The sequence below is a fragment of the Cyphomyrmex costatus genome, unplaced genomic scaffold, assembly GCF_001594065.2.
Source record: "Cyphomyrmex costatus isolate MS0001 unplaced genomic scaffold, Ccosl1.0 scaffold120, whole genome shotgun sequence".
NCBI classification, from domain to species: domain Eukaryota; kingdom Metazoa; phylum Arthropoda; class Insecta; order Hymenoptera; family Formicidae; genus Cyphomyrmex; species Cyphomyrmex costatus.
The window spans coordinates 702468-728899 of NW_017275174.1; the positions used below are offsets into that span (position 1 = coordinate 702468).

Sequence of the window (26432 nt, forward strand, 5' to 3'; positions counted from 1 at the left end):
GCTCACGAGCATTATTTGTCCTTGTTTAACATTTGATAAGGATGAAATAATTTCATGAACATTGTGAGCGTTGTAATGGAACATACCAATAGGCATCATAAATAATAATATCAGAAACATAAGATTGTTACAAGCAACATAATTAAAATTAACAAAAGATCGTGATTTCAAAGAAAGCTCAAATTCGTCTTCACTATTTGCGCATAGTTTAGTCAAAAATTTGTCATCGAAAAATAAATAACATTTCTCAAATAACATAATACAAACATATGTACGTTCGAGTTAAACGTACTTAAAAGTAAGCTGCTCTTTCTAGTACCTATTCAATCTCAGTTCTCGTCTCCCAGTCCATTACAACATGTGGTGGATAATTTGTGAGCCGAGATTAAAAATCTAATCAGTTGTCATAAAAAAGTAGACGGTTGGCTAATGAACGCTATCAAAGTATCAAATGATCAGAGAGCGTGATAACCTCTACCCACGTATTCTTAACTTTCACAAGATTAATTACGTATTTGACAGTTAAAGCGATATCTATTCCCGAATATCTTAATACTGTAATGAGCAACTGGATTTGAAGGTACCGTAAAGAGGTTGACGTTTCGGTGATCGACAGAGGTCAGTGAAGGTCGTCCTCATCGCTATCGTTACCGTCTTTCGATCTAGCAGCACCTCCCTCACCATCGCTAGAACCTGAATCACTCGTCGAATCATCGGATTGCCAGCCCGCTTGTTGCTGCTGAGCTGCTTGTTGCTGCACTGCGTGTTTTGAAGTCTTGTGACGTTTCCCCGCGCGCGATGTCGCGTCCGTGCCTGCGCCGTCCAACATTGGCTGTAGGATTCGTCGACGGGCGTTGATGAACCAATTGTTCACTTGTAGCAATGTTAAATTTGTCTGGCTGGCGATCTGACGCTTCTCGTCTTCGGTTGGATAAGGGTGCTGCAACAGATACGCGTTAGATTTACGATTAAATGAAACAATTGCAAATTATCAGCAAGTTACTCACTACTAAATGCTGAAAGAGCCACGTTCGCATGATGCTGGTTGCCTGTTTGGGTAAGACACCCCGCTTCTGACGTCCCTTTCTAGCGCTACCATGATTATTTCTGTGATTCCCAGTGTGATTCGAAGCTGCATTGCTGGCACTCTCCTCCTCATCTTCGCTCGCCGCAGGGGAAGGCGAGGCTGCAACTGTAATGTCTAAACACAATCGACGTGTTCTATTAAATTTATGATTCACACATATAATGGTAACGGTACAATTTGTGCGTTGAGAGATAGTAACGACAACGAATCGTTGCTATTTTTCAACTCATATGCGCCGAAGGAAACACGTTATATTCCTAACCGAAATATTTTTTATCGTTAGCATTCACAGCACTCGCGTATTCCACATTTTTTCGTTCTTGCAACGCGACTAATCCCCAGTATCCGGCTTCTTCCAGATATATTCTATTAGAAATCGTCTGCAGATACTCGCTACTGTCATCTATAATATAACGGGATTTTAAGAGATTCATCATGTATAAAATCTGATAAACTGATGAGGTTCGTAGAATCGAGAAAACAGAGTGAGGAACGACGCCGAATATAATTGTGAAGAGTAGCACATCGTTTTATTGGTCATGTTTAGCAGACTTCCACTGTTACGGAGCGGATTCGTGAGCGCTCGCTGCTATTGATATATTCTTTTAGATCATCCAATAGCAGCGAGCGCTCACAGATCCGCTCCGCAACAGTTGAAGGTGAGTTCCGAAATTCACTGCCAGTGCTGAAACTATATAGTATACGTTACGTGCGCTATAGATTTTCAGCACTGGCAGTGAATTTCGGAACGCACCTTGAGTCTGCTGAGTATCGATCATGAAACTTTTTCCCTAGAATGAAAAATGAAAATTTTTACCATTGTAGTTAATGGAGAAATTTTTCACTTTTTATTTTCCATCCTAGGGAAAAAGTTTCATGATCGATACCATCGACAGTCGATGATCGATACCCTGAACGCGACCATTATAAAGCTGGAAACACAATAGGCACAGGCAACAGGGAATAAGGAGTCGTCCAATGAGAGCTCTGAGATATAAGTTCGATAATATATCCCAGAGTTTTGATTGGACGACTCGTTATTTCCTGTTACTTGTGCCTATTGTGTTTAAGCCTTAAAGCCCGATCTACAATTGCGTAAACGTAGTTGTAAGAATTGACTAATCACAGTTGAATACGAGGAGAATATTCGACTGTCATTGGTCAATTCTTATAACTACAACCACTTACAACTACGTTTACGCAATTGTAGATCGGGCTTAAGAATACTGCACGTTATGCCTGGTTTATGCTTCGGTCTTAAGGTCTTAATCCTAAAATTCAGCCAATAGTTCAAATTTCGGTTAGAACTGGCAGCTTTATTGGTTGAATTTTAGGATCTTGGGATTAAGACCTGAAGTATAAATCAGGCATTACAAGAGAAGGTGATTGCAGTTAACGCGACGAGACATTGTACAAGTTAGTGTAGTAAAAGGGAGGGCAGGTCGCTAGTATCGCGCGTTACCGACTCCTGGTTGGTTAAACCAAGAACACCAGTGGTGCGTTTCGTTGTCGGTATTACCAACAAATACAACCGCTGCTTCAGGGCTGCGTTCGAAAACATCACCCGAGTGCCCCAGTGTATCGTCTTATCCTCGTTTAACATGAGTGAACAACAAGGATAAGAAGCCCAAGAAGAGAAAAAAGATAGCGTTTTTCGAAATTTTGTAAAAAAAAAAGTTCCCAGAGAATTTCTGGATCTTTTCATTTTTGTCTAAAATTTCAGGTAAAATTAGAGAATTTTTTAAATAAAGCTTTAAATCAAACTGAAATATAAGCAACACAAATAAATTATATAATAATTTAGTAGAAAAACAAATTGCACGAGACTATATCTAGGATTATGAGCGAGTTATTCTCTTCCGCTAACAATAAGTTATTGTATACTACTATCTTGATTTTTAAATAAAAACTCACAAGTCACACGATAAATCTATGTGAATGAATTCAAATATTGTATTTATTGCTAATTGTTAATATTTTGCATTATCAACAAATGATTAAAAACAATTTTTAAACAAGACAGAATTTAAAAGTAAAATTTGAAAAATTTTCAAGGATAAAAAAATAATTCCTAAAAGTTTCAGATTTTTCAAGTTTTTTTCAGATAGTAAACTTTGAAATAAAGTCAAAATTTTGACGAGAGAAGAATAAAATCTCAACGAACGAGAACAATTGAAAGGAATTCATTTGATGATTCAATGAACACATTTAATGGACTCAACAGTTGAGTGAGGGCTATTGGTGTATTCTTCTAGGTCTGATTGGATGCTCTAGAATACACCACTAGCACGCTCATTCAACTATTGCACTCGACAGCTATCTGATTTAAACTCACCTTGGCCGAGATACATGTCGTTAACCGGGGCGCATCCATGCGCCCCGATTTGTGAGAGAGGCGTGCTTCCATGTATAGTGGACGGTGAGAGCGGATCGTCGTGGTCCTGGCTAGTGGATTTGCCCGAGCGCTGGACGGCGGAAGACGGTCGGACCGACGAAACTTGATCGTGAATAACGCTCTCTTCCCGCGTGTGCGAATTCGCGCCATCATTCTCCGCCACGGCGTCCCCACGGCTCACTCTGAATCCGTTAGCTCCCGACTCAACATCATTGCCTGTAGATGACAGCACCTGGCAAATATATGTCTCAACTAGCCGTCAGAGAGCAGGGATGGGAAATTCAGTAATATCTCAAGAGATGTACACGTATGCTCGTACACGGCGATGTAATACATATATTATTTTCTCTATCGAATCGACGGCAATTTACAGATACATAAACGGTAATGGCAACGACGTCGCCGGACTGTTCGCGTACATCCCTTCTACTATGGGAATATCTACGTTGGTAAGAGGGATAGACCGGACAGACCGGGGAGCCTAGCTTCATTGTGGTATATCGGACAAACGTCTAACCTGCAACGGACTGCTGCCGTTGCTTCCACTCGATGGACCCATGTCGTGCCCGTGGTGGCTGTAGTCGCTGCGTAACAGATTCTCGCTCTGCATCTTGCCCTTCAGACACGTGATGTACCTGTTGCAGAAGTCTTTGCACAACTCTTGCACCTTCTCCAGCTCCAGTAGGTGAATACGTAGCACCTGTATCGCTTTGATCATCTGCAAGAAACGTATCTCCATGGAAATGCGTTTAAACGTTTCGTTCAACCGACCGTCATTTCTTATTGTTTCCCTCATTCATTTGTTCCCGATCTTGATTTCGCGCGCGTCGGAGTCGTATGAGGAAATGAAGAAAGGACAAGCGAAAAGTTGGGCGAATTTTTTAATTCATCGATTGATTAATCGATGAATTAAAAAACTCGCCCCTTTATAAGAAGTCTAATGAATATAAAAAAAAAAGAGTCCAATAGATATGTTTCTTTTTTACTGGTGATACAACCATTATGCTTAATAGCATTAGATTTTAAATAAAAGCAGCAACAACAGTTCTTCTAAAAAAACTAATTTATTTGTTTCTAAAACTAATAATTTAAACGGATTAAAATTAAAATTATTTGATTGATAGAGAATTCGTATCTTCAACTATATAGCAATCCTTAATTTCTAATTAAATTCTAATATGGATTTATTTGCTAATAGAATATAATATCAAATTAACTACAAAAACTTAACACATTGTCGTTTCATAACAATTTAAAGTTATTCTCTTTAAGTTTATGAAATGACTGATTTCGCTCGATTTCTGCCGACAATCTGCTGTTACTTTTTGTCAACAGTTTTTGCCAAGAAAACATGAATTTAATGCGGACGCAGATGATACTGAATTTATTGAAATATATCTGAGCAAATCTGTCGCTATACTGCGAGCAATTTGTTTACTGCTGGAATGTACATCATTAAGAAATTCGTCTTACCAAACCGTCAATCTCGGGGTCATTGATCAGGAAAGGCTTTCGGTCTCTTTCTTGGTGTTGGACAAAAGCCTGTATGTCCATGTTGAAGCTTTCGGACGTGGAGTTGTCCGAGCTTTGGGTCGCTTGTTCGCATCTTTCGAAGAGTAATGCCAGCAACGGGAAGAGCGGATGTTTATAAACGGCCCTCTTGTCGGCTTCAAACTGGGCCTGATCCTGATGAGTCGTGTAATCGGCGACCCCACTCGCAGGGTCCTGATCGTATCCGGGGGTCACCATCGCTAGCGCAACGGCGGTATTACCCTCTTGCATCCTGCCACAAACATATCACGTATAAAATTCTGAGTTGTGATGTTAATTTATTTTAAGCTTTACACTACAATAAGTCGGTAGTTTGTAGTCGGTGAATTGGGATTGAATCAAAATCGATGAATTGGTAGAGTTGGTTAGTAGCCAACTTCTAAAACTACCGACTCATTGTGAAACCAACAGTTGAAATCTGACCAACTCGCTTAGTCCCAAAACACATAGGTGTAGCAAGCCTTAAACTTAAAAAATTGACTAATTATAATCGATTACTCTCCTTACATTTGACTGTAATAAGTCATTTTTTACGGTTTAAGGCTTAAAACGTTTTTGCCTTGAAATTTCATTGTAGACGTCGCTTCATAGATTATAGAAGTTAAAGTAGTTTTTCTTACCTATCATTCCCCCTTGGCAATTCCCATTCTCATTTGGATTCCCTGTGACTCCGTTCTCTCTGCGCCTAAAGTTCAATTACTCGTTCAACGCGCTCGTTAAGTCCGTTCAATTGGAGGATGCTAGAAAAAAGAAAATCGCCATGAGAATCTCAAGTTTGTTTACATCGGCTTTCTTTTTAGGAGACACAAATTACACACTGGAACACGGTCTACAGTTAAATGGAATATTATATGTAAGGGTGCAGCTATAAAAGGAATAAGGAATAAGCAATTTCAATCTATCAGAAACTGGATATTCCGATGTATCCGATTTCTGATAAGTTGAAATTTCTTATTCCTCATTCCTTCTATTGTAGCCGCACCCTGATGTGTGCGAACTTTTAATATCTCATTTTACGAAATAAAAATTAATTGATTAATTAATTTGGTTTATTTTTTTTATTTATTTTTTTGGTGCATTCTAATATCGGTCAAAATCACGTTCGAATTCTTCTTCCGAGCAGAGTCCAAAAGTGTTGAAAAAAGTGTTTGAATAAAATTGTAAATGGAAAGTGGCGTGTGTTGTCGACTGTGTTTCCTAAAAGGAAAGCAAACCATCATCTCGTCAAGAGATTTCGAATTCAAAAGGGGCAAAGAGAGAAAGAAAGAATACCCGCGAGGAAGTGAAAAATCGATAAAGAGAGAAAAACAAGAAAAAGAGAAACGAAGAAAAACACCGCGTCCCGCCGCGCCGCGCCGCGTGAACAATCGAACGGTGCGGCACCGCATTTAAATGTCATCATTAGACAGCATTGGCGCCATCGGCGCCCGGGGCTTCCATCGATTTCGGAACGGCGCGTCTTCCGTGACGCGGGCTTAAATAGCGTCACTGGAAGACGAAAAAAAGAAATACAATAAAGATAATCGGGAAAAACCCGCGCGTGTGAAATAACCCAACGAGTGTTCCAAGCCAGTTCCCTCGAGAACTGGCAGCAAGTGGCAAGGGGCAAAATCGCCGCACGAGATCGTCTGACGTAAAAGTGACGAGTGCTTTTCTTTTCCTTCTAAGCGTCGACTCAAATCTGCTCTCATTTCATTGACGATTAATTTACCGCTATCATCAATAATGTGAGAAAAATTGCTGATGTATGTGATAATTAGACTGTAGGACTTTCGGGAAATTCCAAGGGATAGTTGTCACGAAGTCGAAGCCCAGAGTAAATGAACGCGTTCAGCGGACTCAACAGTTGAGTGAGTGCTCGCTGCTATTAGTGTACTTTTTCTAATCTCAACGTTTCATTGGATGATTTCTAGATAAACATCGATAACAACTGACTGTTGACTAAACTACAAAAAGCAGTTTTGCAACTGTAAGATTTTTTTATTAATTTTGTTCTTAATTTCTCATTGAATCTAAATATATTTTTCTATAAAAAGTTGTTAGTTTAGGTCTACAATCTTGTTTTAAGGGGTAAAGTCGTAAGCTCCAAAACCGTAAGAAATTGTCCAATCAAATATGAAAAAAATAATAAAAATCGACTGTCATTAATTTCTATATGGCTTTTCGGATTTTACGTCAAACGTTTTCTATAGCTACTCTCTCATCGCGGAGACTCGTCGAATCGCGCGTGTGGAAGAGCAAGCGAACGTTCCCTCGACACGTGGGTTTGCCGCTTCGAAAACAGCAGGAGACCGGCCTCTTGTTTACTACCTGTCAATCATCGGGCTGAGCCTAACCTGCGCGACTCGTTCCGCACGCCGCCACGCAGAAAAGCGACCGCTGTTAAAACACGCCCTTCAAACGTTACACTTTACACGACAGGCGGACCGCGCCTCCTCCGCTTCCTCCTCCTCCTCCTCCTCCTCTTCCACCCTCCCTTTTAAACGCGCGCTACTTTTTCCGGTTTGTCATTGCTCGTTTGATAAAATCGAAAGATGATCACCATCGTCAGGAACAATTAAAGGCGCGGTACAGACGATCGTACTAAAAATCTTATAATAGAGTTTGATCATGAGCAGTTCTGTCGAAAGAAGAATAAAGCCTTAAGGGCTTTTTTACAATAAGTTATTACTTAAGTTTGAAGCCGTAAAAATGACTAATCACAGTCACAATATGAGAAGAACTATGATTAATCAATTTCTTATGGCTTATAAAGACCATAAAAAATTTAAGAAATATAGAGATTGTAATAAGGCCATAGCTCAAGCAAGTCTTGCATGTTGATTTCTTTACTGCTTAAATATTTTTGTGGTCATGACTCTAAAACTTAAAGCTTAGATAGTCCACACAATAATGCAGTAAGCCTTAAGGAATCACAGTTGATCAATCAATCACAGTTGATTATATTTTTCACATTTGATTATGATTGGTCAATTTCTTAAGACTCAAGGCTTACCACACCTATTGTGTTTGTTGACTAATGGCTTATTGGAGGAAACCTATTAAACACAATGAAAAGCACAGACAATAGGAACACAACAGGTACAGTAAGCCTTAAGCTGTAGGAAATCAACCAATCATAGTCGATTATTCTCCTCATTCGATTGTAGTTGGCCAATATTTTAATGGCTTAAAGGACTAAGAAATTTCAACTTATTAGAAACCATGTGTTCTAGTAAACACGATTTAATAGGTTGAAATCTATTATTTTATTACTATCTATTGTTCTATTACTTGTGTTTTTCGACAGTTTTAAGCCTCATATTCCCAATGCTAGAAATTATTCAAGATCTTGGATGAAGAAAGAATTAACCAATGCATTCGTTATGTGACTAAATTGTTCAAGTATGATTTGTTGATTATTTCTCAATCTGTAATATCGGATCGATTTTTAGTATCGTCAACATAAGGCTTTGATTTGAAATGCAATAGGTAGTAAACTTTTAAAATAAATTATTAATATAAATTATTATTATACAAAAAAATTATTTTTTTTTTACAATAAATCAAAGTTAGAAGCTAGAAAATTTTTGATCAATTATAGTCAAATGTGAGAAGAATAATTGTCTGTGACAGGTAAATTTCTAACTTCTGATTTATTACTAATAGTTTATTGTAGAAAGCCTCTAAGAAATCAATCAATCATAGTCATTATTCTTCTACATTCGACTGCGATTGGCCAATGCCTCACAGCTTAAGCTTTATTATTCCTATTGTCTTTGAGGATTTATGACTGGGGAAAAACGCGATATTATCTTACTCATTCTAGCTTACTGATATCGACAAAAAGGACGGCTAATCAAAAGTTCGTGAGTTTGTGGCCAGACGAAATGTCATCAGCTGATCATCAGATCCTAGTATCCCATCTCGTTTCCGAGAGCGCTTTAAATAAAATATTATTCATCTCGTAGATGATGACGCTTGTTTACGTCGAGCGTCTTATTTTCTCCCACCTAAGAAAGCTGCGCGCTTTTGTGGAGGATCCGCAGAATGGCCCACCTTTTTCGTACAAAAATGTCGGACGAGCGATTCAAAGGGTAATTATCGGCGTCATCGATACTCCGATTAGACGCGTTCGTCGAAAGATTTAAATATGACTTTTATTCCTTCTCTCGACTTCTTGCGACGCGCGATGTGAAATCCAAAAGAACACGTAATGTGTCATTACGCTTTGGAAATTGAAAATTATGAGTTAAAGATAGAATTCAATCAATCAGAAGGAAGCGGATTAAAACTGAATGTATCTGACTAGTCAAATTCTAATTCGTAATTCTCAGTCTCCTGAATTTTTCGTGAGACGATTGAGAAACACGCGATGTCCGTCGTAATAATGACAACACTAACTTCAAACGATCGAGAGATCGAAAGGCAAGGATGACGACGACGACGACGTCATTCGTCGACGACAGCGTGACCCTCGCGACTCGGTCCACCGTCGCGATCGCGCGCGCAACCCGACCTTGTCTCAGCGAGAAAAATGGGCGTTCACGCAGCGCACGTATACGACCGTCGATCTAGAAACGAACCTAACCTCGCGCTGGCGGCAGCTGCCGCCGTCGTCGTCGCGTGGAAACCCCGAGCGATTCGACGACTACTCCGCAACAGTCGCCGAACGCGAATGCGTGGATCGGAGTTAGTATGTATACCTTCGCAGCTCTTGCCGTGATTCCGCAGGTAGAGGGTCCACCTAGAAGCGGCACGCTACACCACCGTCGCGCAATCAGCGTCTCGTTCGTTTTGTTTTCACGCAACTACGCAGCGCGATCGAACCGTCATAGCCGTCACGAGCGGAGCGACAGGCATCGACGAAGGGTGAGGGCCCCGTATTTCGCCCGTGTGCACGTGCCGGGGGGAGAAGGACGCACGCACTTTTGTCGTTCGTTCCGGAGAGGAACCGCCACCAACCGCCACTCGCCAATACCCAACCGGAGCCGGTTTTCCGCGCTAACCGCCGGTGGCTCGCTACGTTTCACGAGTACCGTTCGCCACACGTTCACGTAAACGATAAGTTCCGGTAGCCGGACATTTTTTCGCACAAACGCGACCGTCCACCCCGTTTACTCCTTCCACTGGTCTGTCTTTTGTGACGTCACCGATTCAATACTTTTCGCGAAGGTTTCTCGCCGTCATGGCGTTGTTCAAGTACGCCGTCCATCCGACAGATGGCGCCACGGGAGTTGTTTCTGTTGGAGACGATAATAATTAAGAGACTGGCGTAGTGGGGTCAATTTTTGATTGGCTGGATACAGAATGACAGAAGCCAATCAAACATCGCGATGGTAGACAGTGCGAATTTTGATTGACTTCTGCTTTTTTACTTTCTGGTTTTCTGTCCTGTAAGTGCTAGACTAGCGAACGAGTCCTATGATTCATTCCATCATTTTCTATCCAACTAGAATTTATGCCAGTCTCTTAATACATCTCTAGTTTTTGTAGCGGTTCGAATTGGACAAAATTCTGGACAAACACAAAGCTAGCGCCATCTGTGATCAATAAAGTAACAAGTTTTAAAAAATCGACAGTTCGAATTCGGTGGACGCTCTAAAATATACATACTTCCTGTTTATTTGATTTTCACCACTTTTGGAAGCGTTTATGCTGGTCGGATTTGTACACCGTATAATTTATAAAAATTGAGCAATCATATTCGAGTATCTCTGTCTTAACTTAAAGACCATTACACGTAAAAGTCCTAGTCATAATTGTAAAAAATGATAAACTAATTAGTCACTGCTTATACATTTTACGTTAGGACCTTACGGACTCTACTGTGATTGGTCAAGTCACTTGCTACTCACGTTTTACTATAAATCTGGACTTAAATATTTATTATCGGACTAATATTATTATTATTATAGGACTAATATTATGATTCACATAAAGGTAAAGAATTTTTTGTCAAAAAAGTTTTCCTTTATGATAATAACCGAGGGGGTAACCACTATCTGAAATATTGTCCCACAGATTACATGATTTCATTTAATTTTATATAATTTTATTTGATGATAAATAATTTTTCCTCACAATATATGCGGTCATTTGGTCAAATAAACGATTTTATCTAATATTACACAATTGTTTCTTGTAATTGTCGGATTATATATCGAAATTTTATATAAATTTTATAATGATTTCAGGGACTCCGTCCCACGATTACATTAAGTGATTACCCCCTCAATAATAACTGATTTTTCTTTATATTATAACAAATATGTTTAATAATAACAATTGTTTTATCTTTTTAAGTAGGTGTAACAACAAATTGCTAGATCTTTTGTTTATCAATATATATGATTTTAACCCCATACAGCACACTTTATCCCAGAGACATCCCGAGGACGTCCATAGAACGTATTGAGGAAATAGGAACATCCTCAGGACGTTCCTGAAATATCCCTGGGATATTTGTGCTGTTTGGGACTGTACATACGATAAACGATATTATAAGCATTAGTACAAATCATTGAAGAAACTTTTCAATTCAAAGAGCTCATCATTATAATTTTTTGAAATTTTTTTGTATAACTGCTGATTCTCGGTATTTTTCTCAATATTTTTATTGACCGCATGTAATTTTGTAAGGAAAATGCAAAAAAGATATCCTGTGATCCGAACATGAGTACGTCTTCATTTTTATAAATTATAAATATTGTAAATTATAGCATATCGTCGCCACATAAGGGCACATTCCATATTGCGCTTACAATAACGCTTCCATTGTGCTAATCAATAACACTTATATCATATAACAATGAAACTGAATTACCCAGTGAGAAATGACAATGAAATCGACGTTGAATCGATGTCAATTCGATATCGATTCCATTGTCATTTCTCACTGAGTAGGTAATTATTTTTCTTACCATTTATATGATGGTTATTAAATATTATCATAACATTTGTATCAAATCTTTATGATATGTGCAATCTAATTGTAAGACTATAAAAATATTTAAAAAATATTTTTACAAAAATTTTTATAAATATTTTGTAAATATTTAAATAAATCTTATAAAAATATTTTATTTATAAATATTGTGTGCTGTCTGGAGATGATTAACTATACATGAATCACCGCTTGAAAAATTGGTGCTTGACACTAATATTATTTCCGTAATGATATACATGCACATTTTATGTAGCGAAATTCTTCATTTCCGTTGTGAGATTTCTCGTGACACGTTTTAATGCACTGTGTCTGCCGAATGTAACAATTTAAATCCAGGCTTTATGATTCTCGAGTGAATTTCGCCCAACAATTTAAAGGGATTTATTAATTTATTAACTATCTCGGGGGGGGGGGGGACACACACAAGTATTTCCTAGTATCTTTTCATCTAGCTCGGTTCGAACGATGAGTAATTACGAGCGATGTTATCTTATCGCTATACCTTGTTATCATACACGCAGCGTCTGATACGGTCGGACTGATTTTATAGTCGCGAAGAAACTTAGAAAATCGCGACCTTTTGCGCTATATAATGGATCTCCGATCGTCAGTGCCTGTACTCATAATAATCCTCCTCGTAAAGGGTGAAAACTCGATCGCAGAAACCGTGACCGCGGATTCGAGCACAATTAAAGCAGACCATGTGACGGAGCCAACGAGTATATGTACCGTGTGCTCTTGTTCAGGTAGTGTTGTTTAGCTTGATCAAAGGCGGACCAATCATTCTCGATAACGCGCTCAGTGAAGCCTTTTCTTCGCAGAAATTCATGGGATGCTCAATAATCATGTGAAATAACAGTTTTGCTGAAGTGTTTAAGAATTTAAAATATAGAAATACATATCTATATATAGGGCGTGTAAGAGTCAAGAATGATAAAATAAAAAATATAAAATACAAAATAAAATATGTGTCTATTTTAAAAAATGATGATAAAACAATTAAATAATATTATCTAAGAATTTAGTTAGATACGAATCTGAAAATATAATTTTATTGGATTATCTAAATAATTATATAAGATGTTCAAGCATGAAAAGGCAATGTCACATAATGTTTTGACATTCTAGCAACTATCCACCAAATATTGTAAGCTGTCGTTATTTGTCATCAATCTGTCATTTAATATCATTTGATGTTAAAATTACATTTATATCCATTTCCTCTAGTATCGATTAACTTTAATCTTTTCTTAGTTTGATTAACCCTTTTTCTAATTCTTAGGATTATTAAAAGATTAAGAGTAAATTGAATCAAGATTAAAGTTAATTTATTGATAGAAACAGGCATTAATGTCGTTAAAGATATATTATTTCTAACGTCTAAATGACGATAAATTAATACAGTCAACTTGCTGTCTATGCAATTTGAGCGTTCTACATAATTATTTTAATTATAGGCCGATAAAATAATTTTTAAATCTGTTTCTAGTCAAATTTTTAAATATTTTAGCAAAACGTTCTAAGCGCGCTAAAAGCAACGCGTTTTCAGATAACTACGTGGACTGTAATAACCGGAGCTTGGAGACACATTTCGAGAAAGAACGATGGTTGGACACAACGGCCAAAGTAATCTCGTTCGAGCGTAATCGCCTGGTGCATGTCACGCCCTTCCCGCGGATAATAGTTGAGAGACTGATTCTGCGAAGAAATCGTATCGCCAGGATAGATTATGGCGCTTTCAAGGAGCTTGTTAATCTCACCGAATTAGACCTGAGTCATAACCAGCTTACGTCGCAAATGCTACAGCCTCACATTTTCGAGGTAATCGAAAACGATATCGCGACTTAATGTGTTAGTCCGATTGATAAGTGAAGCGAAGTCGTTTCTGATTCAACAATCAATGAGAGAAATATTTTTGATGTTTGACAATTCCAAACCTGTCCAAAATTTTAGAATTCTTTATATAATTTTTAAGAAATTTTATATATTTGTTTTAGAATATTTTCAGAATGTCTGTATATAATTTTGTAACTTTTTACAAAATTTAAATCTTTTATACATACAAATTAGTATACGTTATTTTACGAGAATGCTGAAAATCTATATCTTTTTTTTCTAAAATTTTTTATAATTTTTCATAATATTCTAAGATTTCTTATTCTATTGTTATATAATTCCCAAAAAAATTTACAAAGTATAAATTTAAAATATTTTTGAAAAATCACTTCACAAATTTACAATATAAAAATTTCTTATTTAAATATAATTACGGAAACGTTTTTTATTGAGAAGATACTTGATATTTTTGTTTCTATTACACATATTTAGAGAATTAAAAAATAAAATTATTTTTATGTATATTTTTATCCTCGTGAACATTATACGTTTGTTCTTTTCACTTTTATATAAATAGCTATACAAATTTCTTATACATATAGCTGCATATATTTTGATATTTATTTATCCTCTTATTTAATCAATTTTTTCGTGTTTGAAAAAGGTATTATACATAATGTGAATTGGTAATTTTACTCATCAAAAATGAGAAATACATTTATCTTTAGTATTTAGTAAAACCTTTTTAATAATGGAAAGTTTTTTTATAAAAAACTTTTTTATAAAGTTTTTGTTATTAAAAACATTTTTAATACAATATCTTTGAAAGTTTGCAAATTATTATATATGCAAAATAAATAATAAAAAACTTCCTGGACATTTTCAAAACGTCAAAATAATTTTATAAATCAATTATTTGTTGCATAAAATATGCGCAGATATATAAATACTTTTTTATAATTATTAACTAATTGAGGAATGAAAAGATTAATCGTCACTTCGAAATATATAATCTGTTAGTGTTTTAAATAGCAATTGTCGTATTTTAAACAAATTCTGCTAATTTTATCAACAATGAAAATTATCGTTATGCATTGGTCGTTTATTTGGTTTATGAATGAAATATAAAGAGGAAGATATAAGCTACGAAGAATAATATCTCTCTTTGTTCGATCATGCACTAAATGGCACGTAGGTGCGAGCTCGGTAATAAAAGTGTATTATATTTTATATAAATTTTTTTATAATCAGATATTTATTGGACATTTATTGGCTATATTATACATTTTTACTTAAAATGAACTACATATTCATTAAGTATCTAATTATAAAAAAAATTTATATGAAATATAATACACTTTTACCAAGTTCTGAGCCTGTTTTACGCGCATTTAGTGCAAGAAAATATCATCCAAAAAGAAACATTTATGTACCTAAATATAGGAATCGATAAGAGAGAAAGAGAGAGAGAATTTGTACTTAACATAGGTACAAATAAAAAAGTACTTTGATATAATATCTATAGATACATAAATTTGTGTTACACCTAATTACAGTATGTCCAGATACTTGTAACTGCACAACACTGATCTTAAAGACAATTAGTTGACGACAATCACTTAACGATTAAGTTTTAATTAAGTTTTAATTAAAAGTCTAATTTTCTAAGAGAACTCCTTATTGTTTCTTCGTGCAAATCTCTTATAGTCTAGAGCGCCATATAAAACTAAGAAATGTTAAAGAAAATTTCAATTTCAAAATTTTGTTGTTTTCGACGTAAACTCCATCTTACAGACATGCATTAATACGTATACTTTAGTTCTGGAAAAGGATTTTCGAATCTATGAAAAAAGAAAAAGTAATTGATATACAAAAATTATATATCGGAGTTCAAGTTGGTTGTCAAAATATCAAAACAATATTTATCAGGCTTAAGTGTTCTACTAATAGATATTTTATAATGATTCAGCAAAATTATTTTTAGATCTGTATCTAGCTAAATTTTTATCAGCCTAGTCATTCTTCCTGTGTCTGCAGTCGATTATTATCAACTTTATTTCCGATTGTATCAGGGGAAGTTTTCGTCAGAAGCGTACGAGCCTCTGTCGAACCTGCGAATTTTGAACCTGGGTAACAACATACTCCATTGGTTACATCAGAGTGTATTCGAGCACATTGCCGACCTCGAGGTGTTGAATCTGTCCGGAAATCCTTTCGGCGTGTTAGATTATCGTACGTCCATAGCGATCAGTAGCTTGTCGTATTTGGAAGAATTGGACATCAGTTACTGCCAATTGCGAGAACTACCGAATCATCAGTTCCACAATGCCAAGTAAGGAACCGAAAAGTATACGACAATTATATAGTTTTGTCGTAATTACGTTTGTGCATCACTCGAGAATGGCGTTTCTTAAAACCTTTCGCTATACACTCTCTTTCGCAGACACCTGAAGAAACTGAACCTGACCAGCAACCAGCTCACAGTTTTGCCCAACTCACTGGAAGAGGCCGGGACCTTGGAGTACCTTAGCTTGGATGGCAATCCGATACGCGCTATCGATCGCACGAATGCTTTCCCCGACCTGAAGATGCTGCGAGAACTTAGTCTACGCGGGATGTCGAATCTGACGGTGATCGGGAACGGCGGGCTGTCGGCGTTGACCGGCCTGGAGAGTCTCTACGTAGAGAATTGCTGGAAATTAGAGAGGATTGAGGAGTACGCGATGGCGCTTACGGTACGTTGATAGCCGACGGTAAGCACGTGCCTATGCTGTCAATGATAACGATGTAATTTGCCGCGCGTTGTCCGCAGACCACCGAGGGCACGATGTGGCCGCCGTTGAAAAAGCTGAACATGGCGTCCAATGCTCTCCGGTATCTACCAATGCTACTCGTCGGAAGATGGGACAAGCTCGAGGAATTGCGCCTGACGGGCAACCAGTGGAGCTGCGATTGCAATAATCAATATCTGGTAAGTTCCGACAATCGAGGAATGTGCGATCCATCGAAGAAAAGAAAAAAATGGAGTACACTGAGAAAAATGTTTTTGCTAATGATGAAATAATTATAATTTTAGGGGCTCTATTTCTATAGTTATTACTCTGTGATGTTAGTGTTAGAATAATTATATTTATAGTTCTTTAAAAAAATATTATTATCCCAAAAACGCAGCTATAATATTATACTTGTAATTATATACATATAAAAATATATATAGTTGGCTCCAGAGCCACTACAGTACTGGAATCATTTATTACTTTTGGAAACGTTTATATTTTTTATTAGTTTATATGAAACTATAAATAGAATGATCATTATTAACATTATATGCAGTAATAATTATAAAAGTGTAGCTCTTAATCATAATTATTCTACCGTGCAATTATATGTATATCTCATAAGTACCGAACGCTTTTCTGTAGAAAATCCCTTCATCTCTCCTTTGTGTCTCTCCTTCGTCTCGGTTGGGTTGCGTACAGTGATCAACGGCTTATTTCTCACAGATCGGAACCGTATTGCCGGAATACGGCGACGTGCTAATGGGAGTCAACGAGGTCGACAAGCTCACCTGTTCCGCGCCGCCGGAACACGAGGGGGAGAAGCTCGCGTCCCTGGCTGATCGACAGCTACGTTGCTTGGATCTGTACAACGCGAGACCGGAAAAGGATGCCGCGATACTCGTAGGAGTGCTGATCGGCCTACTTATCGCGATCCCAATCGGCATGACCTTCTTCATCCTTTGGCGGCGCGGCTTCTTTTTCTGTGGATCGCAAGGCCCTGGCAGCTTTTCTCGCGCTTTCTACAAACGCGCGTCCAATGACGATGACATTTAACACACACATTCACAAATATACATTTTTTATAGCTCCCGTAAAAATTACTAGTTTTGTTGAAGTATCTAAAAATTCAACTAGATACAAATTTGAAAGTAAATTTGTATGGACCATTAAAATAATTAAGTAGAACACTTAAACGTTGATGACGGTGCTGCGAAAAGTTTTAACATTTTAGCAACTAAATTAAGCGTTCTATACATAATTATTTTGATAGTCTTATAAAATTATTTTCAGATCTGCATACGTATCTTCATGTAATCCCGCTTCTTTGACAAGACTTTGTTCATATTAATTAAGCAAACATCGAGAAACAATGAGATACACAAAAGGATATATAATGTGTACATTTTGTAGCAGAATCCGTAATGCCACAGATGGCATTAAATGTAGATATCTAATCTAAGCTTTCACAAATACGCGTATCGTATCTTTTATACATATGTTTTGTTAAAACGTGTCATAAAAAACGTGTCAGAGCTCGCGCGGGCGAGATACATATAGGTGTACGTACATTTCTTTGTTCGAATAATCACTTCATTATGAAATGCAGTCCGCCGCTGCATGATGTGTATTACATGACGCTCCGCAATAAACAAACTTGAAAATTAATGCGTGCTACCCGTTTTGCTCTCACGCCTAACGAGTCTCAAGAGGATCCGCGAATCTCGGCGGAGGATGTTGCCGAGCCGCGCGGCGCCGAAACCCCGGACGATGGATTTTCGGCTTTACGGGCAGAGCTGTCGGAGGGCGGCTCTCATTTTCTCTCATTCTCTCTCTCTCTCTCTCTCCCCCCCTCTCTCTCTCTCTCTCGTGGCACAAATGCGCGGAGGGTGCGAGGGTTGGAGGGCGAGGGTTACGCGACGCCGAGCGACGCCGAGCGATGTGAAGCGGGCGGACGCATACGGACGGATGGACACGCGCCGGTAACGCAATTACCGCGACGTTAATTTACTCAATAATCGCAGAAGCAACCCCGTCTAAATGTCGGCACGCGTCCCTCGACCCTAATCATAGCCGGGCCGTCGTCACGCCAACGGAGAGAAAAAGATATATTGTCGAGATATACGAAAAGTTGAGATTCGAGAGATTAACGGTAATGAACACTATTAAAGTGTGAGATTTCATCTCCTTCCTTTTCCTTTTTCTTTTCGTCTCTCTCTCTCTCTCTCTCTCTCTCTCTCTCTCTCTCTCTCTCTCTTATTTCTTTTCTTGATACGTTTAACGTTATCTTTAACATGAAAAGCGTTACTCTTATCTCACAAAACAATTTTCTAGGACGAATCAACATGCACCTCTCTAGTTCCTTCTAATTCATCAGACATTTTCGGACCTTGTCCTGTGTTTATCGCTCAGGAGAGATATGACATATATATAGTCATCACCTCCATCGTCAAACGCCACGCGCTTGTACCGCCATTTGGAAAGCGCCCCGTATACACGAGCCGCTAAGTAATTTAATCCCACGTTTCAGCTCGTCCTCTCGTCCAAGATTCAATACCGATACAGCTCGGCGCATTGAGCGGAGTGCCGCGCATCGTACGAGAGGACCTGCGGATATGTTTCGCTGAGGGCGATAGAGAGATCGAGTTAAACCGAAGCGTTGCGCGATCGTAACGATGCTGCGCGAGAGAGAGAGAGCGATCGGTTTCGGTCGTCCCCTTGAATATATCGACACTTTCGACATTACGGAGTCTTATCTACGAGATAAAGAGACGGAGAGAAATGGGTTTTGAAATACTCTTACCATCTCGAGGAATCGTCGCGCGTCGCGCACGTATAACGGACGCGGCTATACGCCGCGCCGAGCGGGCGAGCGCGAGGGGATTTTCGTAACGTACTCTTACATATACATGCTTGCACTTTGTATTATTATATCTACGTGCGAGGGAGTGCGACAGAATGGGGAGGAATCACGAATATACAGAAGGATCGGAGTTCCTCCTGCTCCGTTCCGCGCCCTCCGGCCGTCGCCGCCGCCTCCTCGGCGCGGGACGTACGCCGCTGGATTCACGAATACCCGAGCGCGTGTCCATGGAAACGAATGGCCGAGACCCGCCCCCAGGATCGTCGCGGGACCAACCCCCGGCGACGGTGAGCGTCGCGACGCCGGCCAATGCGGGACGTCAGGCCGGCCTCGAAACTCGGATACACTCGGATCCAAGCGTCACCCTTCCACGAGCTGCCGCGGTACGCCAACTGGCAGGAGGGGCTGTCGATGATCGCCGTTGCGGGGGGTTGAATCACCCTGATCGCGCCGCGCTCACCGATACGCGGCCTCGCACGACGTCTCGGTGAACGACGGCGAAAGACAGTCTCGCGCGATTCATACCCAATCTATGGCACGATCCGCGAATGATCGATCACGATTCCATCGAGGAATGAACTCGCGGGACGTACGACGTCCGATTAGTTGAAACCAGGTCGAGTTAAAGTGATCAACCGACTCGCCGAGGGTGTCGCCGATCGCGATGCACACTTCGGAAGAAAAGTGATTAGTTTTGAGAGTGAGTCGCGAGAGTTCCTCTTCGCGGTATCGGTAACCGAATAAACGTCTAATTATTAGGAGACTTGGCGCGAGACTCTCCCTGTTAAGGGAGTTGAAGGAGAAAACCGATGTCGATTGCTGAATAATCATCGGACTACTTTAGTTTGCAACTGCAGCTGCCCCTCTATTGAGGGATTTCAAGAAAAAGAAGAAGAATCAACGCGTTTAAACACTCAAAGTTTGTTTGGCCCTAGCTATTTCTCTTGGCACTGGAAACACTGGACTGTTTGTATCTTGGATTGTCGCGACTGGCAAGGATCTCCCTTCGATTTCGCGACCTTGGCGTCGCGCCAAGACGCCCTGGCGAGGATGTAACCGCGACGATCGAGGCATGTATGCGTCGTCGTAGCCGCAACGTCGTTGTGTCGAACGAGAAAGATGCAGTCGACCTGCCAGCAGCAACAAGCTCAGCCAGGCCAAAACGGAACTTCCGCCAGCAGGACATCGTTCCTCATCGAGGATATCCTTAGTCGCGGCACCGTCAATCCGCACACCCATCATCATCAGCTGCATCATCAGCACTTGACGTCGACCCCCGGCCACGGACAGCACCATCAGTATCAGCAGTTCGCCAGTCTGCTCCCCGGTTATCCCGCGGCACCACCCGCCGCGGCGGCCTTCTTCTTGGGTCCGCTCTTCGGTAGCGCTGGTATGGGGGTCGGTGTGGTGCCAGGGGTCGGGGAACTAGCAGCTCTCAAGCATTGCCGACGACGGAAGGCCCGGACCGTGAGTACATCCTCGGTCCTATTCCCTCCCTCACCCCGTTGACGCGAAGTTTCCCGTCTCCATCTGGAGTGGAAATCGAGACGTCGCGTCTAGAAAGAACGGTTTTGCTAAAATATCTAGAAACTTATAAGCCAGATAGAGATCTAAAAATAATTATGTTAAACTCTATTACAATAATAATTATAAGATGCTCGAGCTGGTTGCTAATTAAAATATTAAAACTTTTTGCTTTATTGCTCGTTATACTTGAGTATCTCGCGTAATTATTTTCATGTTCCAACAAAATTATTTTCGTAATATTTTCTAGATCTTGTTAAATTTTTAGGTACTTTAGTAAAATCCTTCTTTCCTGTACGAATAACACACACTTCGTCTTTACAAACTGTAAACGTAATATAACCATTCTACACGAAAAAGAGAAACGTATTTTTGTTAAAGTATCTAAAAATTGAGGAAACTAAATACAGATCTGAAGAGAATTTTGTCGGTTCATCATAATGAGCGTCGGACAAATGTAACGATGATGTTGCAAAGTGTTTTAATATTTCGAATAATTGTTTTGCTAGCACGCGTACATATAATTATTTTAATAGCTCTAATAAAATTATTTCTAGATCTGAATTTAGCTAAATTTACTTTAACAAAACCCTTCTTTATGGACCAAATTGTTGACTCCAAATCAATCAGTAGACGAAACATAAATCAAGCTCGCATAAATTCTGCGTGTAATTATTACAACATGAAGCGTGTATTTATATGCGACGTTACTGAAAATGATTCTTAGTATGTTAACTTCTCTGGTCTCTTGTCATTATATATATTTACTTAGTTTCTTTCTCCTCCACTTATCTCTCGCGATTATAGGAGATAAGAGTTTGCTTCCTTACGGCTTCAGGTATTTAGCGATCAGCAGCTGGCAGGTTTGGAGGCGAGATTCGAGGTGCAGAGATATCTAAGCACGCCCGAGAGAGTAGAGCTGGCGGCGGCGTTGCACTTGTCCGAGACTCAAGTGAAAACATGGTTCCAAAATCGACGGATGAAGCACAAGAAGCAGCTGAGGAAGCTGAACACGAGCGGCAGCAGCAATTCCAATTCAGGCCAGCAATCGATATCCGTTACGTCGCCCGCTGGTGAGTCGAGTCCCACATCATTCTCCGCGTTCGCCGGTTTTGCTTCGATAGATGGGAAAATGTAAATCGGTTCCATTGCATCAAGTGTATAATGCGACGTCGCGATTTTCGAGGGAGAGAGAACGGATCCGGAACGGCTGTAACGAGGCGTTTACGGCGCGCTATTGAACGATAATGCTTAAAGGACATCGCAATCTACGGCATCTACGGAATTTCGCGTCGAGGTAGCTTCCGCAACGCGTAACTTAATTACCGGCAAATTAAATGCGCGTATCGACTTTTCGATAAACAGCTGCGAGCAGTATTCCCGCGCCGCGAGCTAATTAACTCGGATTAATGACGCCGTGTCCTAGATAAACGGAAACTCATGAATGGCTGCGCGCCGCGCCGTTAGAAGAACATTATACCTAGATCTAGGGTAAACTTCAATAAGATGGCCATCTTTATAAGGTGGGCTATTTGTGTCATTCTATCCTTGTTTTAAATCTAATAAACAACGAAGATGGAATGGCTCTGATAACGTCTCCTCGAACGCATCAATAATATAACACTATTAAAGATAACAAAATTAAGGTATTGTTTTTCGCACTTTAAAGATGACCATCTCGCTCAAGTTTACGTACGACTCTTTCGTTTATAAGCCGACTCCGAAAGCGAACTCGGAAGTAGGATAGATTCTGGTCAGACGTATAATCTCTTCAGAGTACTGTGTGACATCAATGACGCGTGTATTTGGCTTAATTAGTAAATAGGCAGCCTACGTGCAGATACGCGGATATGAAAATGTTAAACAAACTGTGTATTCGCAATCGTAAGTCGATACACCGGCACGACGCAGACCGAGATTAATCGGCTATAGTTATCGGTTATCCGGCCGGAGCGGAAAGCGAGGAGGCGCGGGACGACGCGTTATAACGTCGGTTGTCGTTAAATACTTCCCTGTTGTCACGCTAATGGGCGATATCTGTATAATGCAACCAAAATACCGCTGACAATAAATTACGCAAGTTCGGCGTAACTAGCCAGACCGTAACCGTGATTACGTTGCGAGGAACTATAATCATTATAACGGTATCTGCGTAATGGTTTGCATTCCGTCGTAGATATATTACCATAATACCATTCGCCGGTGACGTCGCAGTTACAGATACGCATCACATTAATTTCATAACGGGAAAACTCGCCACGGGGATGTCCCGATTTATTTGTTACTTTCTGTTTTTCGATGCTGGACGTTACGTTAATTTTCTTGAAGAAAATTTATCAATTCGCCACCTTCAACGATTTACATATTATTTTCCGTTTTTTGATAACAGGATGCGCATTACGTCAATTTTCCAGAAGAAAATTTACAGCGCTGTAATAATGGTTATTTTCAATGTTATTTATTACGTGTTATTTTTTGTTTTCGATAATGTGCTTGGATTATATTAATTTTTTAGAAAAAAAATTTTCATCGTGCTGGTATCTCGTTGCCACGAGCGATTTATTATATGTATCATTTTTCGTTTTCAATAAAACAGTGATATTAATTTCCTAGACGAAAATTTGTAATGGTAGTGTCGTGAGTGTCGTTTTTCGATAACATGTTTCGCATTATATTAATTTTCTAAAAGAAAATTAATTATGTTATTTTTTATTTTCGGCAATGTAATGTGCGTTATATTAATTTTCTAATACATCATTTATATTATCGTAGTGATATTGTTGCCTTGAGTGATTTGCTTCGATAACATATGACGTCCGTTATATTGATTTTTAAAAAGAATATTTACCGCGATATATAGCGTCAAACGATTTACATGTCATTCTCTGTTTTCGATAACATAGCGTATGTCTTATGTTAATTTTCTAGTAGAAAACTTATCGCGATGGCTTCGAGCAATTTCCTTCGATAAAATGGGACGTGTATATTATATTAATTTTCTATAAAAGAATGTCATTGCCTCGTTGTAATGTCATTGCCTCGAACAATTTACATGTTATTTTCCATTTTCGATAACACGTTGCGTATTATATTAATATCTTAGAGGAAAATTTATCGCGATAATGTCGTTATCTCAAGCGACTTACTACTTTCTACTTTCTACTTTCAACAACATAGTATAAAACTAATTTTTCTTCACGGTTAACGCATTCTCTTCACACCACTCTGGTATTATGGCGTACGAATATAAAAGCGATCGTTCAACGAGACTGCGGGAAACATTTCGAGCGATTTAAATAGTTTGGTCCATAGCGTTCGCATCCTATATGTCAAGTTGTTCGTCTTCGGTAGACAAGATGGCTTCGTTCGGTAGGAAGGGCTAACCGAGTTACATAGACGTCTCCTTGGCAGCAACCAAGAAGGAGGTATCGAGAGGAGGGTGAGTAGGGTGGAGGGCATACAGAAGACGGAGACCGCCTCAACGTCTTTAGACTCGAGCGAGCTACGTAAGGAACTCCGACGGGGAGATTCGTTCCCTCCTTCGATGCCTCTCTTTCACCGTCTCGTTTCGACTCCCGCTTATACACCCGTCTCTCGGCGAGAGAATTGCTCAATTACCCGCTAAGTGCTCGGTCAGACCTATATTCTCGATTGTGCTCGCCGCTAAGGGCTACCGTAGGCCGTAACGGCGCGTGCCATGATTCCGACTTTTTATTCAAATATAAGGAAACACAAAACCGAGATTCATCTGTACTCATCGCGAAAATATTTGCGGCGCCGTAACGCCGACTGACGATAAAAGCGACCAAGAGAATTCGTTACAACAATTGTGTTCCGCTTGCAAACGTCGGATACGACTTGTAGTGTTGCTCTGATAATCGCATTGCGATTCAACGGAAGTAATATTAACCCTCTGGAGCTGACTTCAAAATCTGTAACACAGTTACTGGCTCTGTAAGACCGATTTAATTTATATGTTAGTTTATCAATTAATTTTAAGAGAAAATGAGGAAAAATCTGAATACTAATACTATATTTAACATCAGAACCGCCGATGATGGTTCCACCATTTTAACTTCGTTAATCATTTTTCTTTTTTCTTTTTTCTATATACAGAATATAGAGAAAATATAAATAATTTTAATAATAGAAATAATATAAAAACAAGTTCTTCACTAATCAAGAACAAGGATTGGGAAATTATCAAATTGATATCGTCAGCAATTCTAGCATCGGCGGTTCCAGTGTTAATTAAAAATAATCGAAATTTGCGGATACGACATAAGAAAATTATAAGAGAACTCTATAAGAGAATTATTCCATGTTTTTTTGACAAAGAGATTAATAATTGAGTCGATTAAACGGACTCACTGTCAGCTCCGGAGGGATAGAATTGAGTCCAGGAGGTTTAATCGACGATTGTTTGCTGATGTTGACAGAGCGTCCCGTAGACTTTTCGCTGAGTGGCGGCCGCGAGTCGCGCGCGAGCAGTGACGCGCCCGCGGACTCCGACGACGAGGACGATGACGAGATCGATGTGCTGGGTGATGAAACGCCGTCGCCGACGGTGACGCCAACGGCGACGCCGACCCCGATGCCGGCGCCGGCGCCGACGCCTACGCCCGCGGCTCCGACGCCGACCTTGACGTCGACGTCGACGGTTTCGACCCCGACGTCGACGCGTACCGGCACCCTGCCATCTCTGTCCAGACGCGGCACCCCACCAAGGATCCTCCACACGGCGATTCATCCGCATCCGCACTCGCATTCTCACCCGCATCCGCACACGGTCGGCCTTCACCATCAGCACGGCCAGCATTCCGCCCAACGTCAGCATCGCTGAGACGTGTTGCGACGTCACCGCTTGTCTTTTATCAGAATCACGGCAGCCACGCGTAGAAAAAGAATGGATGATCTTTGTCCGTGGTACTGGCCATCCCCGGTATCCCCGCGACGACCGGATCTATCGAGAATTTACCTTAGGCTAAAGCTCGCCGCATAACGGAGAAACACGGAATTCGGCAGAGATCGTCTTCGCTCGAAGGACCGAGATGAGGGGAGATATCAACGGTCCTCGTAGAAGTTTTTAAGCGGTATTTACCTGTCACACTGATATAATTCGCGCTATTCAACGCAGAACGATATCGTCGCTGGAGCGTCGCTGGATCTTCCCGCTTGCGTAACGTAATAAAGACAGGAAAAATAAAAAAGAAAACGAAAGAAATGGAGTTTTGCCGGTTCCGAAATCTCTACTTTTTATAGTGAAATACGGTAATTGGTCTGTTGTTACTTTTTATAGTCAACTGTGTAAAAATAGGCCGTGGTTTTCGTTGAGAATTAAACTGTCATGCTCTGACGCGATGATGTTGTATACTTCTGTTTCTCCTCGATTTATCTTTTCCCAGGCAGTTTTCTGAAACTTTGAGTGCGTAATATACTCTTTTTGGAGGCAAAAGGAAAGAGAAAGAGAG

General features: G+C 39.7%; 3 protein-coding genes across 4 annotated transcripts; 2 read left to right on the forward strand and 1 right to left on the reverse strand.

Annotated features, from left to right (window-relative positions):
- Window positions 1–274: 274 nt before the first annotated feature.
- On the reverse strand, window positions 275–9792 carry LOC108779040 (homeobox protein PKNOX2). 2 transcript variants are annotated; one of them, XM_018546386.1, is made up of 8 exons: window positions 9719–9792; window positions 5654–5773; window positions 4956–5265; window positions 4000–4200; window positions 3423–3714; window positions 1350–1490; window positions 1008–1201; window positions 275–940 (listed from the first exon to the last, which is right to left on the reverse strand). In XM_018546386.1, the coding sequence occupies exons 3-8, from the start codon at window positions 5262–5264 to the stop codon at window positions 620–622; spliced, it is 1458 nt and encodes a 485-aa protein (XP_018401888.1). In that variant the 5' UTR covers window position 5265; window positions 5654–5773; window positions 9719–9792; the 3' UTR covers window positions 275–619. The 2 variants fall into 2 exon arrangements, with proteins under 2 accessions (XP_018401888.1, XP_018401879.1); XM_018546377.1 differs by lacking the exon at window positions 1350–1490.
- A 2689-nt stretch (window positions 9793–12481) lies between these two features.
- LOC108779147 (leucine-rich repeats and immunoglobulin-like domains protein 2) lies at window positions 12482–17664 on the forward strand. The gene is made up of 6 exons (XM_018546519.1): window positions 12482–12707; window positions 13511–13782; window positions 15870–16129; window positions 16241–16532; window positions 16610–16768; window positions 17301–17664. The coding sequence occupies exons 1-6, from the start codon at window positions 12554–12556 to the stop codon at window positions 17628–17630; spliced, it is 1467 nt and encodes a 488-aa protein (XP_018402021.1). The 5' UTR covers window positions 12482–12553; the 3' UTR covers window positions 17631–17664.
- Window positions 17665–20556: 2892 nt separating this feature from the next.
- bsh (brain-specific homeobox) lies at window positions 20557–25804 on the forward strand. Its single transcript, XM_018546550.1, has 3 exons — window positions 20557–20904; window positions 21800–22034; window positions 25401–25804. Exons 1-3 carry the CDS (start codon window positions 20557–20559, stop codon window positions 25802–25804), a joined length of 987 nt encoding a protein of 328 aa, XP_018402052.1.
- The last annotated feature ends 628 nt before the right edge of the window (window positions 25805–26432 follow it).